General features: G+C 48.5%; 1 protein-coding gene across 2 annotated transcripts in view; it reads right to left on the bottom strand.

Moving 5' to 3' along the window:
• Positions 1-9,468: 9,468 nt before the first annotated feature.
• The window catches only part of Nr2f2 (nuclear receptor subfamily 2 group F member 2), a 14,550-nt gene continuing 5,512 nt past the window's right edge, over positions 9,469-18,506 (bottom strand). Inside the window, exons 1-3 of one of the 2 annotated variants that reach the window (XM_028776680.1) lie at positions 17,176-18,312; positions 15,067-15,594; positions 9,469-12,350 (exon numbers count right to left, since the gene is read on the bottom strand). In XM_028776680.1, the coding sequence (XP_028632513.1) occupies positions 12,076-12,350; positions 15,067-15,594; positions 17,176-17,617 (1,245 nt within the window). In that variant the 5' untranslated portion in view covers positions 17,618-18,312 and the 3' untranslated portion in view covers positions 9,469-12,075. Of the gene's footprint in view, positions 12,351-15,066; positions 15,595-17,175; positions 18,313-18,506 lie in introns of those variants that run through there. The other variant, XM_028776681.1, reaches the window with a different exon arrangement.

Below are 18,506 nucleotides of genomic sequence, written 5' to 3'. Positions count from 1 at the left end.
CACACACACACACACACACACACACACACACACACACATTCATTTTACATTGATTATTGGATGGTTTCAACTCCCAACAAAATCACATTCCAAAATAAAGACTTGCTGAGAAACTATAACCTTTTTTGGCATTGCTGTTTGGGAAACCATTTTAAACAATAAGACTCCTGTTTTTAAAAAAGAAAAAAAAACTCAAAAAAATACACATATTTCAGCACACAGGAGAGGGAACTATGACTTTGTAGATTTTGTTGTTGTTGTTGTTAAATAGGGGAATTTTTCACATTTTTTAATGAAAGAAAAGAAAAATAATCTTAACTTTAAAAAACTTTATCTTGTCATTACTATAAGCCTTGGTCCTGCTTCACTAAGTCCAGGCTTGATGAACAATAGGTAGCTAGGAATTGAGATTTATTGGTCTCTAAATGAAAAGATTCATTTGATATAAGAGGTTAACTCTGGGTTCCTTCACTGTGACTGACTTCCGCAAGTGCCTTAGTGGAGTCAGCATCAAAGCAGTTCAGAGAAGCCTTCAAAAGACACTAGGAAGAGACACATAAACACGCTCATTCACTTAAACCACATGCGCCTCTTCCTTTGTCATCCCCACTGTGGTTACAAATCCCCAGCTTCTCTCCAGGTAGTTGAGGATCTTCTCCACCCCACCACTTTGCCATTTTGTATGGTTTGCTTTTCCTAGCAATTATTGAAAGGAGACAGGGGGAGTGGGCAAAGTAGAAGACGGAGAAAGGAGCTAACTCAGATCAACCAGGGTATGTTTGTAAACAATGTGCATGGTGAAGAAAGATAGGACCGTGCAAGGTGGCTCCTGGATAAAAATAGGCAAATTGGTTGGAAACTGATGAAATGGTTTTTCAGGAAATGGGGTTGGTGGGGAGGAGGAAGGGAGAGAGTGGGGGAGGGAGGGAGGGAGGGAGGGATAGAGGGAGAGAGAAGGAGGAAGAGAGAAAGAGAGAGACTATGAATAGGAGTATACTAGTAATACTGAGCTTAAAGAAAACAGCAAACAGTAGCCTGAATCCGAACAGACTATGGAGATGCTAATGAGAGGAAATTAACCTTCGGGTTGGGTCCCTGACATAGGCTCTCCACTGAAAGTCTGACCCAGGGGCTGCCAGCAGCTTCTCTCTGCACCAGGGAAATGAGATAATCACTCTGAAACCCACCAGCCTTGGTACAAAGTAGCTCTGAGCTACTGATACAGACAGCCGAGAACATCTAGAAGCTCTTTGCAATGAAAAGAAAAACAAATACCCAGCTACCAGTTCTGCAGTCAGGAGCAAAGAGCAAAGCAAACCTGTCTATGTTCTAGCTGGATGCCTTTCCTGGATGGTGGGAGGCACAAAGCCAAGGAAATTTCGAAGTCACTTTATCCTTTTGGCTCTAGTCAACCACCAAAGGACTCAGAGAACAGGGCCTCGGCGAGAACGCTGAGGGACAGCGCATAAAAGACAAAATGGATTTTTATGTCTAGGAGCTCTACCCTAGGGCCAGAGAATTTTTGCCTGGCCAGAAGGAACCTAGTAGGTCAGGGTGGTGTTGGTAAAGAAGAGAGCCAATGAAGAGAAAGGACGCAGAAACAAACAAGCTGGAATACACAGGAAATTCTTAAAAGTGGTTCTCTGTTTTACACACACACATACACACACACGGGGGGGGGGGCTGGATTTTATTAAACAAATAAGCCAACTAAACGAAACACATTTCTACTTCCATCATAGGCTAAGAGGCGTTGGAATTTTGGGCCTCCGACTGTCTTTATTACCTTGGTCATTCTCTCCCTCCCCCCTCCCTTTTTTCTCTACATCGTCACAATACTCCAGAAGTTCCTGATGACGAGGCGGTTGGCTAAGCCAGGGACAACTCCTTATTGGAGTCGTGTTTCCAAGGAGAGACATCAGCAAACCGCAATCTTAGTGACACTGACAGCGCAAAATTATCTATAATGTTGGAAGGGGGAAAGGGGAAATATAAAATTAGCACAGAGAAAATGTTTCCCAGACCTTCTAGCAATTAGGGCAGAAGTTTTTCATGGTCATATCAGCGGGGAGTCTACTGGAGCAGGAAGCTGTGACCTGCCAGGCTTGTGCCCTAGGTCTAAGCAAACGCCCCACCTGCCATGGAGTCTTCACTTCCTGGGAAGAAAAGAGACACTTCTGAAGGCCATCAGGGGCACTCCACTCTGTCTAGACACATCACTGGGTTATGAACCTTTTTGGAGAGGAAGGGATGTTCTAAGCACCCCATCCTGGAGGAGGTTATAGCTTAGTCATTGGCTGGTGAAGGGGACAGGGATGTTCTACACCCCACTCCTACAAGCCGAGGTGGGGTGAGAGCATGCTGAGGAGAAAGGTTTTTAAAATATATCAGCACCCCTCTTTCCAGAACTATCTGTCTGCCTTTGCAGCCACTTATGGGTTATGGAGACCCCATAGGCCCCTTCTTTGTCTTCCAGGCTAGATATGCACCCCTCTATCCTCATGAAGGGGGGGAGGCCAGAAAGAGTACCAATAGCCTGAGGGACTGCCCCCAGAGACCGGCAGGGAAATGGAAATGGTGCCACTTTGACCGAAGCAGCAGTTTCTGCTCAATGAAGGTGATTACTCATGATTTTTTTTTTTAAGAGAGAAAAAGGAAGAAACAAGAGAGACCCTCCCTTTGCACTAGCTGTAAAGAATAAATTTTGCCTTTGTTGGGAAAGCAGTGTACTTTGGTGGATATTAAGCAGTTCCCCTTCTTGGTGTAAGGCTATAGGAGGAAGAAAAAGGAAGTAATAAATGAAAACTTCACTAGCAAATAATTCAATTAAAAGGTAAATTTATTAAGAAAAACCTAAAACAGGAGCTAAAAACAGGAGACAAGAAACTGCTGTGAAGGCAGGGAGGAAACAGAAAAAAAAAAAAAAAGCTGGGTATCACTGAAGGCTAAACTGGAGGCAGAGCAATTGTCATTCCTTACGACATTCCTAACTAGTCCACTTTCTTTTTAAACGGAGGGGAGCAGCTAGCCCCGGAGGTTGTAGTTTTATACTTGTATTTTAGCAACAAGTATCAAAAGATCTAAACTAACTGATTGCCGAGTTCCTTGGCCCTCCTCCAAACAGCAATATAGATTTAATTGTATGTTGCTTAAAACTCCATTTCTTGAACAGTGTGAAACATGTAATAAAAGCCATACGCCGTATCGAAGATTTCCCCCCTCTGCAAAACCATAAATACTCAACTGACACTCGGAAGGGAAAAAAATTAGCTAATGCCCCTAATGGGTTAAAATTGGGGGGGGGAGCATCTGAAAGGGGTAGCTACATAATAAAATTTAAACTGTTAATCCATTTTAACTCATTCAAAATAACCTGCGGTTGTGAGTGGTGTTTTACTCCGGAGGGGTCATGGCGAGGAGACCCCACACCACACACCTGACTTGTTCAGAGGCGTTCCATCAAAACCGCATTCCACTTAAGGAAAGAAGTTCTGCCCTTTCGAACAGGACTAGAACAAATCTGAAAGTTGTATTCCAACTACTCAGCCAGGAGTTCTTTGGCCAAGAGCCGTGGGAAGCCACTCAGCCGCCCTCGCTCTCCTCCTGCCTCAGTCAGTCTCCAAGCAGACGTTGCCGAGAGCTCTTAAACCGCGCAGCGACAGCCTCCTCCTGCCCCTCCCGGACAGGCCCTGCTCGCCCCCATTGTCCTCTGTTATCCGTGGTCCATAGTGGCTGTCCCACTCTAAAGCCAACCCAGGTGCCCCCTCGGGCAACAGCATCAAGAAGAAGGGAAGAGCCTCGGCGCCACGCCTGCGATTTGGTCCGGGATCAAGCGCTGCAGCCAAGTTCCTGGCCGCCATAAAGCAGGAGGCTCCGCGCATCGCGGGCCGTGCCCTGTCGCGGCCACGAGGGCTGGCTGCAGGCGGAGAGCTGTAAAAATCCACGTGAGCTGCCCCTCCTCCTGCTACCCGCAGCGGCCCCTGACACTGCAGCATTGAAGCCAGTCCGGAGGTCCCCAAGGTCTCCAAGTGTGACAGTACTCAGCATAGCGGGTAGATGGCACAATTTTCTAACATTTAGAGAGAGGAACCCACGCTGGGAGCAATAAGTCCATTTAAAAGCCCTTTATTTAAGAGGAACAAAGATAACTGACAAGCGAAGTACAGAGACATCTCAATGAAATTTCCAAAGAAGAAAGAGGATTCAGAGGCCAAAGCAAATGCGAACTGGGCTTGATGGAACAGGCCAGCACTTTCTCCCCCGCCTCAGGGAAAAAAAAAAAAAGGAGAGAAAGAGAAAAGACAAAAAAGAAAAGAAAAAGAAAAAATGTGGTAGTTCATGGGACTGTGGGTGTTAAAGATCACAACCCAAACCGAATTCTGAAAATCCAATGGTGCAGAGAACTTTAAATGGCCAGTTGGATAAGGCAGGGTCAGGTTTGAGAGGATCAGGGGGAAAGGCCTGGAAGTTTTGCTCTACTCTTGAAGGCTACCTCTGGTTCGTCTTAGTGGGATTAAGGAGTCGAGGGAAGGTGGATAAGGCATACTCAGCCTCTCCAAAGGCCTGAAGAGCAGAATCATCTGTCCTAAAGCTGTGCCCATAAGCCATCCAGCCAAGATCCCAGGCCTCTAAAATCTGGCCAAAGCCAGGACATTTAAACTCCACAATTGCAGATTCAGGAACAATTGCTATCCCTGCCAAACCGAGAAGGATGCTGGGGCACTCACTGATGTCTCAGAGAAAGTCAAGACACTTCATCTTGCCCCTAGAACCTTAGCTCCCCACTCCCCACCTGTAAATCTGTAAGCCAGGTACCCCCACACTCTCCAAGAGAGAAAGATCGAAGGCCTTTGACAGAGGAGAAGGGGGTTAGACATCAGGAGATGGATGAGACCTCCCTTCTGGTCCTCCCTCGTCGGGAGTTGGCCTTGACGACCCTGACCTGCCTGCCTAGCTTTGGGAAGGGGCACAGCGGCTAACGCCCGCAGGGGGTCAAATGATTGTATTTGGGTGGGTGCTCGCCGACATATTTGCTGAGTAAACCTCCCTCGCTGTGCTGAAGGCGAATCCCCGTTGATAAATCCATCATTACCGTTTGGATTCAGGGAGGCAGCCGCGCCACTAAATTCATCTTACATTTGTAGCGCTTTAATAGACATTTATTAAATGCTTTTAGAGAGAGGCATGGGGCGCGTGATTACATCCTAGTTATAGACAGAACATAAAGACCCACGTTAACACCCATTTGCAGGAAGGAAGGAAGAGGTGGGGAGGGGGTGGTAAGGCAGAGGGATGAAGCGTGGAGAGGTGGGGAGGGCGGGGGCCATCGAGCCTGGGCGTTATTAACAAGGCTTGCCTGGTGAGGCGAGGCACAAGGCGAGAGCCACGGGAAGTCTCAGGCTGTGGAGAGAAGCATCCGCTCCACTAGCAGCCCAGGGTTTCCCTTTCCTAGTCCCCCATCAATTCCCGCATGGGGGTCTCCTATTCTCTCTGCCAGAGCACAAGGGATGCCCATGCTGCCTCCGCCCATCTCTTCACTTTAAATCAGATCTCTCCAGCTAAACTAGGAAGAATTAGGAGGGACTTGCTGAACTTCAGAGTCCTAAGACCCTGTTTAGGACACTCTTTGCCTCACATCTCCCAACAAAATAAGAGCCAGGCCAAGCCTACAGCAGTATAAGCAGATGTTTCTACCACCCAGCAGGGCATGCCTGCTGGCTTAGAGGGCTCTTAAAACTGGCAAGTTGGATGGCAGGATTTCTCCTCTGCCCATCACCAAAACGAACTCTGGATACCCCCTACAAGCCTCGGAAGATCTCTTAACTGAGAACTTGTCCTGGGCTAGCCCAGTACCCACTTCCATTCTGAATGCTAAACCTGAAGGGGTGCCCAAGACATTAAAGGGCCTAACGCTTTCCAGAGAGCCCCCAAAGGCCTCTCTCTAATGGCTCAGTGCCTCTACTCCGACAGCCTTGCTATGGCTCTCAGCTTGTCCCCACTCCCTGGGGACACAGCCGCCGACCCCATCCCACATAGCAGCGGACCGAACTCTCGGCCCTTCCTGGCTCCTGGTAAGGAGCACTTCCGCTATCTCAAAGTTGCCATAAGAAAATAAATACAAGTGACATTGTACTGGGCCAAAGCTCATTAGTTCGTTGTCCAGGCCTAATAAAGGAACAGAAGCGCAAATTATAGAGTTCAGCTTCAACACACGCTCTGTCACCCGAGATCAACGTACCGCGAGCCTGATTCCAATTGCTCCGAACTTGCTGTGCAGTTCGCCCCCAACCCCCTCCTCACGAGCAGGAGGTTGGGTGGAAAAATATAGTTCCAAAGGGAGTAATGATCAAGCTTTTCCTCTCGGAAGCCTGCGCCACCTCATTTCCCATCAGTAATCCCAATAAAATTAACGTCGTGGCTGCAATTGAAAAGAGGAGAGCCCGCGACACTCCTGAAATAACACACTCTTCCCAGCAAAAGGTAAAAAGCAAAACGGCCCTTTGTTCAGCTAATTAACGAAGGCCCAACTCCGAAAGCACATGTGTTTGCTTAGCTAATCACAAGCATGTTTCTTTCAAGGAATGTCATTTTCAGGGGCCAATAGGGTGGGGGGGTTAGAAAGAGGGACACCACCCCCATAGACCCTTTTTGCCTTGGGCATCTCTCACCCGGCCTAAGATCCCGAGGTGGAAGGCAGCAACCTATCTCACACCTTTCTTCGCCTCTGCCCAAGTTCTGAAGCCCAGTAGTCAGGGATCTCCCCATTAGCCCCAAAGCCGGACCTGCAAGTCTCTAGGCAAGGGGGGGGGGGAGTTTTAATGGCACAGATGCCATATTAAATGAGGCAGTTTTACAATTCACATTGAATGGGACGCTAACTTATTACAAGTGTGTTATCAGAAGGACGATAAGATTTATAACTCCAAGAGTCAGCTTTGCGCCTTAATGACAATGGATGCTGGGGAGGAAATCTGTTCTGGATTAGAGGAGTTGGAAGTCCCTTCCCAGTTTTCAAGTCTTTACGGATGCATCCAGGAGGGCCGGTACCAGTCTGGCCCTTTGTGTCTACAAAGGATAGATTCTCCCTTTCCTGTTTCATCAGGAAACTGGGGCTGCTTGAAGAGTTAGCACCTCGCTCAGCTTTTTAGCCGGAGCATGAAAAAGAAAACAAGAGAAGAGAGAAAGGAGACTGAAGAGGACTTAGGGATGAGGGTGGGATGGCAAACAGTCCTGAGCCCTCCCCTTCGGAGCAGGAAAACCCTTCCCCATTTTTCTTTACCATACAAAAGATAGCTTTCCCCTAAACCAATACAGTCAACAAACTTTAAAAAACCGGGGTCCTATTACAAACCAACGCCCAGCACTAACTGCTTTAAAATTACTGCATAATTAGATTTAGTTGAATTTCACCATTAATTAGGCAGCCGCACTGCGGGGAGCCTTTGAAATCTGAGAAAATGGGAAAAATCATCTGAAGCACGTTTTTTAAAACCCAACTTCAATAAATCTTGACAGGGCCTGGAATTCAGAGTACCTCACTCCCCACCCAGGTGGTTGATAGGGTTCCCCAGGCCCAGGCTAGGTTTGGAACTGGTCAGAGACGACGATTTCCCTAACCAGAGCGGATGGGTTAGGGCCTCTGAAGAGGCCTGGGAAGACTTTCTAGGAGGCCAATCTGTGCCCCCTGGCATCCTCGCCTGCTCTCAAACCTACTAGAGAAAGAGATTCTGTCTCTCTAAAGATGATCTCCAGCCTGGAGCTCAGTCTAGAAGAGCTCTCACAGAACTGGACCCTGCGACCACTCATGGGAGTGGGCCTAGGTCCCTTTTCGGTTCTACCCACCAGTCATGTCGCTATCAAAGCCACCTTTCTCACAACTTTGACGAGTAAGCAGCAAGTTGTACGAACGTCAGGCAAGGTTCGCATCTCTTCTCCTCCCTCCCCCCAAAGAGGGTCCCCGGCCCGCTTGAAGCCCAGCGCAGCCTCTGCTTTAATGAGCGCAGGGAACTGACCCAGGTCTGTAAATACTGGCTTCTCCCCCTCCCCCTATACCATTCAAACACTTAAGATCGTTTGTGGATACCGATTTTTATTCTTCGCATTTGATTCTGGAAGGAGAGGGTGCATGAAATCAACCCTCCAGAATATATGGAGGGGGTGGGGGCGTCAAAAAAGAAGGGTTAGGGTCCTGGGTCACCAACATTTTCTCTGCAAACGCTATTGCTTTAATTACACACTAATCGAGGGCTGCTCCCACTTGCCAGCCAGAGTTTAAAAGAGGGATTTCTGCCTGCAGACCGAATGGCCCTTAGTCCTCCCCCTACCCCCTTTTTTTTTCTTCCTTTTTGGTAACCAATGTGTTTTCTATTACTCGGCCGTGCGGTGCCTGGCAGCCGGCGCTCGCAGTGCAATGGGAGACGCCATGTTGGCTCAGCTCATAGGACCAAGTCAAAAGCGAGCTTACAGGCAGAGTTTTCACACGCTCAAGCTCCCCCTGACCGCCCCCCGCCCCCACCCCCCGCCCGTCGCCGCTCGGTGCACGTCCCGGGAGAGCAGCTGGGCGCTCTCGGCACCCCGGACCTTCCCGGGCTAGGGCGGAACACTGCTGGGGCGCAAGCGATGGGGGCGGGGGTGGGGGGCCAGGCACTTTCCCGCAGCCGCTGCCAACTCCCGACCCCGTCCCAGCCGCCGGCCCGATGCTACACCAGGCCTTCGCTACCGATCCAGCCCCGGACATCGCCCGCTAACTTTGAGCCCCAGCCCCTCGCCCCCCGCCCCCCTCCCCCGGCCGGGCCAAGCACTACGTGAAAGGCCGAGGTAGGGCAACCCTGAGCCAAGCGAACTGGCTAGAACCACCCCCTCCTTCTCCCCCGAAGCTCAATCTTCTCCCAGGTTTGTTTGAAAGTGGCAAGAAGGAGCGATCGCCCCTCTCTCTCTCCTCGGACCATTGTTGCATTTCGCGTCTAACTGGGTTCTCTCACCACCGAGCGCCAGGAGGAGGGGGAGTGGGGTTGGGAAAAGAAATAAAGCGAGCTCAGATCAGATGGAGGAGGGAGAAAAAAAAAAAAAAACCCCAGCAAGGAAAAAGAGACACTTAAAGGGAAAGAGTCGCCATGTTTAGCAGCTTTTTAAAAAGATCTCGTCAATTTCACACACAACGCATTCGCTGGGTCCCAGCCCTCGTCTTTTGTCTAATTCAGTCGCAGCAAAGATCTTTTGTTCTAACTCAGCGTGAAAAGAAAAACTTTCTTTAAATGCAATAAACTTAAACCGAACTCAAGACTCTAAACAGATCCTCCTCCGGCCACTCTAAACGTATACAAGGGGTTTTATTTTAACCCGTTGAAAAATTTGAAGTCCTGCTTTTTTCTGCCTTGAAGACTCCCAAGCTCATCGCTGAAACTTAGAGTCAGATTTTTTTCAACGCCTAGAACACATACTTAAAAGCATAATAAAACAGGGACTGTCTTTTGCTTTGAAAATCATAAATTATAATTTAATGCCAATAATAATTTACAACAAATGGCTGTTTACAATAAGCTAACACAAAAACAAACAAGGAAAAGGGCCTGTGTTTTACTTAGTAGAGAAACTTCACACACTCACATGGGTAGCACTTGCAAGAGGGGAAAATAAACAACCAACAAAACTTCCATCTACAGGTCAGATGCTGTGCTGCAAAACATACTTATATTCATATTTATATAGCTACAGAGGGAAGCTGAGGGTCAGATAGAGACCTCTGCCTAAATCAGGCAGTTTTCAGGTCTGCATGTATGAACCAGAACTGAGCATCAAAGTTTAATGCACTGGGCAAACCGACCTCTCTTTTCTTTCACCTCTGTCATCAGCCCCCTCCCCCGTTTTAAGACTAAACCACAACATGGTAAAAGTATTGTCAGGGAGGGCAGCTTGGAAACTCTAAATAAGAACAAATTGCAAGTTCCCAGCACTGAGCTTTTTCCAAACCAGGAAAAGAGAATAAGGTACTGAACAGAATAGATGACTTTCCAAATCAGCACACCCTGTAAAGTTTTCTTTATTCTCTCTCTCTCTCTCTCTCTCTCTCTCTCTCTCTCTCTCTCTCTCTCAAAAATTAGTTTCTAAGACCGAAGAATCCCAGAGCAGTTAGATTGTTTTTTACACAATCTGAAATGTCCATTTTTTTATGTACATAACTCCAATGGTAAAGATTCCCCTGACCTGTGGCCATGCTCTCACAGACTGAAGAGGGAGGGGGAGGGGAAAGGCAGGGCAACTGCAAGTTATCTTATATACATGAAAAACAGACCCTTCATTGCTAGCAGGTACATCACTGTATTCAAAACCCTCTCAACAGCCACGCTAGATGAGAACCACAGAATATTTTTTTTTTAAAAAAAATCACACTTACTTAAGGAAAAACTCATTGCAAACAACTGCCCTCTATTTACAGTTCTGTGATTAGCTTGCTTGAACAGTCCTCTGCATAACTGTCAGAAATGTACAAAAGAGCATTTTTTTCTGATCATAAAATAGATACTGATCTCAAGATTTCTAATACTTTGCACAATACCTTCCCTAAGCAGGCACTTAAGTGTGACAAATATAAGGGCCTTTTTTTTTTTCCTGGAAAATCCATTTTTAATTAAAAGGAGGATTAGGTGAATGGGGGTGGCTTACTATATCAGTGTGGCACTTCCTAAAGCATAGATAAACCATTAACTTCAGCCCCCCACACACCCAAATTAAACAGGCAAATACACTAGTCTACCTTTGAACAAACTGACTGAGGGAGTAAACAAATGGGGCCCCCGCTGGCTCAGCGAGAACTCACAGGGGCTCAATTCGATGGAAAGACAGTGAGTGGGGACAGCCAAGCAGGTTTCAGATATCAAATAATATTTTAATTTCTGAATACTTTCAATTTTCCTTGGAATATAACACACAAAGACTCGACCAAACAGTTCAGTTATTATAACTTTTACAGTATACAGAAATGTTGCACTTAAAAAAAAAAACCTTCAGTTTTTTAAAAACACAAACTGTAAACTCTAAGATACTGAATCAATCACGTTACCTATAAGTGCCAACAGTGTTATTTTGTCATGCTGATTTCAATGGTATTTTTTAAAAAGGGGAAATATCAACAATTATAATACAAAGGGCTTGCAAATATACAAACAGATATAGGATTCATAACAATTCAGGAACTAAGGGGGGTGGGGAGACCCAATTCAAATTACAAAAGTTCACTTTTTATTCAAAACCTCAGCTTGTGTCTTGGACACATTCCTTGGCTGCCAATAAATTCCACAGTTCCTTTTCTTTCTTAAAATATTTTTTAAAAAGCTAGGTTTGTCATGGTATGGGGTGGGGGTAGGGGAAGCTAAGTGTTGATGCGATTCCTCCAGCTTGCTAATTAGAGTGCTCAACTTCACCTAAAAAAAAATTTGGCCACCACTTGTAAGTGCATTTCCACCATCTCTGAGTTGCCTTTTAAAGTTTTATGTCTTCCTATGCTAGTTTCATGGACTCAGTTTTAATTCTTGCAGAACATATATTTTAATGATACACAGTTTTTAAGAAGCCAAGATTATATCAAAACTTATTATAGAACCACAGAATAAACTGGTTTGGAACCAGAAAAGTTAAAAAAAAAAAAGAGAGAACAGCTAGAGGTACATAGACACAGGACAATTAATAATTTGGAAAAAAAATGACTTACTTTGTCCATTTTGCTAATTTTCTCCCAATCTCTTAAATGCACTTTTAGCAATATTTTTTTCAAAAATTTACCAAAAGAAAAAAAGACTCATTTTCTTTTTATACAAAAATGATAAGTAGCAAGTTGTTCTGCCCAACACAGGAGTTGTTTTCTTTTTCTTAATGCATTCTGTAAAAGTTCATTTGGCAGTCTCTTTCTCTCTCTCTCTCTCTCTCTCTTTTGAAATTCACAGTCCATTAAATTCTTCCCCTCTCTTCTTTTAGCAAACTTGTAACATCCTTTCTTAACAGAAGGAAATTAAGCAAACAAAACCAGTCTTTTGCCTTTTCTTTTTTCTGTTTCACTCCCCCTTATTTTGATTTATTTATTTATTGAATTGCCATATATGGCCAGTTAAAACTGCTGCCGGACAGTAACATATCCCGGATGAGGGTTTCGATGGGGGTTTTACCTACCAAACGGACGAAAAACAACTGCTCTATGACTGAGGAAGAGACCGTGCGAAGGGAAGGGAGACGAAGCAAAAGCTTTCCGAACCGTGTTGGCTGGTTGGGGTACTGGCTCCTAACGTACTCTTCCAAAGCACACTGGGACTTTTCCTGCAAGCTTTCCACATGGGCTACATCAGACAGACCACAGGCATCTGGAAGAAAGTTAAAAAAAAAAGTGGGAAAAGGAGGGAGAGAGAATTCATCAGATTAAGAGGTTTGAAATGGGTCACCTGAGGTGTGCCTACAGTGCTCTGTCAAACTGGAGGAGATGCTTATACACAGGAAACTTCAAGGGGGAGGAGGGAGGTGACAGAGCTTGAGATGGTCCTGGAGTGTTTACTTTAAAATAAAACACGCTTGGGTGATGCAGGCTTTCGTTGCCCCAGTCCTCAGGTTGGGTCACTGGGAGGCCCAAGATAGAGTGTATTGGTGCAAACTACCAAGACAAACAGAATCCAACCATCAATATTTCTTCCCCCATCCTCTGAATTTGCCTTATTATATAGTGTGCATGGGAATTGGGGGGGGGGTGGTGCGGTGTGACAACCTGGCCCAGCTTTCAGTAATGGCGTCCAAGACCCTGCCTCAGATTCTCCCCAAAGAGGGCGACTCATTTTTCTCCAGTCTTTGAAACTGATTTAAGTGGCCCTTTAAAACTGATCTTGTCAGTTTAGCCTATTGAAGGGCAGCCATGCAAACTGTGATCTCTCTGTTCATTTGAGCTGTTTCTTTCCCCTCCTTTTCTTCTCTCTCCCTTTTCTCCCACCCCCCTTTATTTTTTTTAAGCTCAGGTCTCTCCAAGAAGCATCCCCCCTCCCAGTTATCTTCAGGAAAACACTTTTCTTTCTTTCTTTCTTTCTTTCTTTCTTTCTTTCTTTCTTTCTTTCTATTTTTTTTCTGATACGTGAAATTACAATAAGTGCCTTTGAAATGAGAGGCTTCTTGCTGAAGGCAGTTCAGGTTGTGACCTGACCTTTCAGGGCTCCCAAGACAAGACTGGGGTTAAGACATGCATATTGTGAATCATTAAAACAGATATTCAAAAAACAGTCACCACCACCAGAACACACATGCAACCTCCTCCACTGTGTTCAGGACTTCATGTGTCTACAGAATGCCTAGGTGTCTGTGGCCAGGAATGAAAGATCTGTTTGTCTAGGGCTCCTTGCCTCCTGGTTGGAACTGTGTGTCTCCCTCTGAATCAGATAACAGAGACCTTTATCTCTTTGTGAGGCCATCTGCATTCTCCACACAGGCCTCCACATCTTGCAAACAGTAATAAATTAAACTGTTTCGTCAGTGCCAGGCATTTCTTCCCTTGAAAGACCAAGGGGAAAGGGGAAGAATTAATAATGATATCAAGAAATTAACAGCCACCTCCATCATCTGAGAACATGGCTATCAGGTTATTAGAAGGGGATGAAGGTGGCTAAGGGACAGGACTAGCCTGCCACTACATTTGTGTCAAGCAAACACTTCAGATAGGACAGGCTCATGAGAAGAATAAACCAGATTCAACCCTCTGCATACAGCTCTGGCCTGGCCAGAGTGGTGCCCTCTGATTGATTATCTGAGGACTTTGGACAGTAGGGTTTGGGGTGACCTAGTGTGTGTGTGTGTGTGTGTGTGTGTGTGTGTGTGTGTGTGTGTTTGAGAATGAATCTGCAGGACACTCAGCTAATGATTTGGTTCCCAGATTTCTTTAAACAATAAAGAGACTGTGGTCCTCCTGTCACAGTACCATAAACTCCCAGACTCTTCCAGTTTTCTGTCTATAATGTTAAAGATCTGGAGGGAGTGACTAGGTTCCAGGTCTTGCCAATGTCAAATGTGTGTTATTCTTAGTCAGAGACCTCTTTCGCTTCTCAGTCATGACAAAGGAATCAACTGAGAACTTAGAATGGTGGGGGTGATTTCCACCCACCTGGGCTATGGCTGAACTGAGACTGGAGGAAGCCAAAAGGCTCAGGTGTGGCCCGAAATGGAAAGCCAGACACTTTTCAAACATCATTTAGCCTCAAGAGTTAATGAATATCAGATCTGTTACTCACACAGGTTAAACTACATGCAAACTAATTAGATTTCCTAATGCAGTCAATGATGGTTTTATATCTCCAGCATCATTCAGATCCAGCCCAAGTTGGCACACACTTTGGGTTGCTTCAAAACTGCCTCAAGTGTTTGCCTGAACAGGGGAAGCCAGAGGCCAGCCTTCAGCCCCCTGCAGACATTTTGGAATTATGGTAGTCCTTTAGCCCCCCCTGTCCCATTCTGACAGCACCCCCTCCCCTTTCCTGAAGGTCTGCATTATTTTTAATGAGAATGTGATTTTGAAAATTGCTGCTCTCAGATTGGAGGTGCCTGGAGCCCCAACTCCTACTGAGTTCACAGGCAAACTTTCTCCCTGCAGGGACAAAGTTTCTCCTACAGAGATGATGCCAGGGCTGCAATGTGCCCAGGGCCATCTCCTTGAGGTTCCAGCCAGGGTGGCAAATAAATAAATAAATAAATAAATAAATAAATAAATCCCAGAGCTTGAGGAGATTCCCTGGGGGCTAACTAGGCCCAGAGGGCCTGGACTTAGGGAGGAGCAACAGAGTACATTCTAGGTTGGCTATTGCATGAAAGGGGTCTGAAAGGCCCTAAGTATGTATGTATGTATGTATGTATGTATGTATGACTCCATACATAAGGATGTATGAGGCATCCTTCTGCATCCTAGGACAAGTCTGCAGCTATATCATGTTCCTACCTCAAAATGTACTATACAGTTTGGCCTTTTAAGGGGAAGTTGGGCTGGCCATTTTTCAAAGGCCCTAACTCTGTCCTGGGAGTTCTTGGGTACCTGAGAACAGGTCTCCTTCCTACCTGAGGTGAACAGGACTATGGCCTTGAGGCAGCTGTACTCGGCGGAGTCGACATGCAGTGCCTTGAGCTTCTCCACTTGCTCTTGGAAGATCCGTATGTGGTCCATAAAGGCGACCACCCGGTCGGCTGACATGGGTGAAGCGTGCAGGCCAGCAGCGGCAAGGAGCGGGGCGACATGGAGGGGCATGGAGCACTGTGCCGCATTCAACACGAACAGCTCGCTCCAGGTGAGGCGAAGGAGGGCCACCTGGTCCGTGATCTGCAGGTCAGGGAAGAAGGGGATGTTCCGGGCCCACTCAACGGCGCTGAAGAGCATCCGTGCGGCCAGTTCGCAAATGTTCTCGATGCCCATGATGTTGTTAGGCTGCATGCACTGACTGCCGAAGCGCGACGTGGGGTAGGGCTCCGCACGCAGCAGCAGGGAAATATATCCGGACAGGTACGAGTGGCAGTTGAGGGGGTCCCCGTTGGTCAGCGCAAACTGCCCGTGGGTAGGCTGGGTGGGCGGCATCCTGCCCCTCTGTACAGCTGTAGGAGGAAAGGAGACACTCCACAGTTAATGATCAGCCTTGGTCCCACATCCTTTTACAAGACACCAACCTGTCCCAGGCCCTAGAACAGCACCAAGAAACAGGCAGGCCTGCTGCAGTCAGACCCAAGAGTTTGTTACCGGGCCCGCAACCACTCCTCACAAATCACCTCCCAGGCCAGCTCTGATCGCCAGAAGTCAACACTTGCCTGCAAGGCCCATCTAGGGTTGGTCCGCCGAGGACCCAGAATTGGTCACTTTGAATAGGGTCCCTGGAGCTGTAAGCGGGATGTAGCATATTCTGAGGGTACCTATCATTTCTTTCTTTTTTTTAAACTGCTAAACAGCTGATATTTCTTATTGATTGGAGAAGGAACGAGAGGGGAGCGTAGGGGGAGGGTGAGACGATTTTTCACAAGACATCAAGGTTTACTCCAGATGGCCTGTGGCCACCCCTGAACGACTGTCTCCAAACCTCATAACCTCAACCCCAGCCCAGGAGGGAAACCCCGGCGAGAGACAGAGTCTAGGTCTGGCGTCTTTGCCTGATCCGTGAGCTCAGCTCGGAGGAGGAGAGACAAGGGAGAAGAGGGCGGAGAGAGAAAGAGAGAGGCCGGCAGAGAAGAGAGGAAGCCGGAGAGAGGCTGGGAGCAGGCGTGGGGCTCTGGCGAAGCCCAGACAAGGCCTGTGACGACCAGAGAAAGCCAGCGAGGCTCAGGCTCCCGCTGTTATCTGACTCAGGACCGGGAGAGTAGCTCTCGCAGAAACACAAAGAAACCCCGGCGTTGGCTCGCTCCAACCCGGAGCCCGCGCCCGGCGCGAAGCGCGCCATTGGTAGAGCACTGTTCCCGGCTCTGGGATAATTTTATATCACAAAGACCCAACTGACGCAGAGGGAAAGCAGCGGCTCAAGGCCCCTTGCCCACACTTTCCTACTCCCTACAGTGCTCTCAACGTTTCAAAAGTGAAAGGAAAAAAAAGAAAACAAGAGGTATTTTTTTAAGCAGAATGTTAATCCACGGAGGGGTCACATGAGCTCTGCCCAGGCGGCAGCGTTAATACGGCGAAGTGCATAAAATTGCCATTTGTAATTTGAACCTCCTGTACAAAAGTACAATCTCAGGTTGTTTTTTTTTTTTTTTTGAGAAGGTGGGGGTTGGGGAAAGGGGTAAGGAGGAGGGACATATGTTGAACATGCAGGAAAAACAAGGAAAGAGAGAAAGAGGTGGGGGGGGGACTTTAAAACAACAACAACCAACAACCCATTCCTTGCAAAAAGGTGAACTCGAATGAACTCTCAATCAATGCAAAGGCAAGGAAAAGCAGTCCGAAGAGAGAGGGAGAGAAAGGGAGAGGGAGAAAGAGTGGAGAAGGAAAGTCTGCTAAAGCATGTGGGCTGTAGTGGGGGGTGGGGGCTGATCTGGGTTGCAGTGCAGACCCCCGCTCCTAGTACCAAATTCCCTCCGACTGCAACTCGGAGAGAGCTGGGGCTTCTGTGTCCTTACCCAGAGCAGGCTAGCCAAACGCACCCAGGGCCCCCGGGACCGCGGGCGAAGGGGGAAGAAATGAGAGGCCGATACCTTCCCGTCTCATGCCCACTTTGAGGCACTTTTTGAGGCGGCAGTACTGGCACTGGTTGCGGTGGTGCTGGTCGATGGGACAGTTCCGGTTGGCGCGGCACGTGTAGCTCAGGTTCCTCCGCACGCTGCGCTTGAAGAAGCTCTTGCAGCCCTCGCACGTGAACTGGCCGTAGTGCTTGCCGCTCGACTTGTCCCCGCACACCACGCACTCGATGTGCTGCTGCTGCTGCTGCTTGTCGCTGCCCGGGCCACCAGGGCCGCCCTGGCCGCCAGCCGCTGTCTGGGCCGGCGTGCTGGCCGGGCCCCCTTGGCCCGGCGTCTGTGGCGTGTGCGGGGCGCCAGGCGGCGGGCCCGGCACGGGCGGCGCCTGCGAGGCCTGGCTGCCCTGAGAGCCGGGCACCTCGTCCTGGGGGTCGCGCCACGTGCTGACTACCATTGCCATATCTATGGGGGCCGCGTCCGGACTTCTGCTCCCCTGGCTGCGGGCGGCGGCGGGGTGGCGGCGGCTCCCGGGTCTCGGGCTCCGGCGCGCCGCCTTTTGTGTGTGCGAGGGTGCGAGAGGGCGCGGGAGGGCGCCCCGGGTGGCTCAGGGCTAGTTGATTTGAGGTTGATTAGTTTTTCCTTTTTTGTATTTTGTTTTTGCTTTTGCAAAGTTTTGTCGATTGCTTGTCTGGCCCGGTGTGTTTGTTTTGTTTGTTTCCCTCGGCTCAGCTTTGTTGGTTTCAGGGGGCTTTCCGTCAAGAGGGGAGGGCAAGGGGACAGAGGAAAGAGAGTGGGAGCAGTACGTGGAGAGAGGGAGGGGAGGGAGAGCTGCAAGTCGATTGTCTGGCTTCAAGACAGAAGTAGGAGGCAAAAAAAAAAAAAAATCTCTCTAAAGATCTCGCTCGCTCTCACTCTCCCTCCCTCTCTCCCTCTCTCGTTCACTCTCTCGCTCTCAGATCTAGTGTGCAGCGGAGGAGTTGGAGGAGAAGGAGGAGGAGGAAGAGGAGGAGGAGGAGGAAGAGGAGAAGGAGAGGCGACTGTCCGGGGGCCAAGTCCAGGGCAGCCCACAGTCAGCCATTCAGGAAAGCCATCGAAATCAGGAGGACTGGGAGAGCGGAGGCGCCGGGCGCGGGCGCGCCCTGGGAGCCAGGCAGGCCGGGGCGGAGGCCGGCGGCCCGCGGAGTGGCCGGAGCTCTTCCCGGGTCCGGGGGAATCAGCATGAAAGTGGTCCGCGTCCGGCGCTGCGCGGCGTCGTCCTGGCGCTGGGCCGCCGCTGCCTCCTGCCCCGGGCGCCTGGCGCGCGCCGCGCTCGCTCCGGACGCCGCCGCCGCTCTCGGAGGCCGCTCGCT

This window comes from Grammomys surdaster, unplaced genomic scaffold (assembly GCF_004785775.1).
Source record: "Grammomys surdaster isolate TR1022 unplaced genomic scaffold, NIH_TR_1.0 271, whole genome shotgun sequence".
Lineage (NCBI taxonomy): Eukaryota > Metazoa > Chordata > Mammalia > Rodentia > Muridae > Grammomys > Grammomys surdaster.
This window is presented reverse-complemented; position numbering and strand designations above follow the sequence as displayed.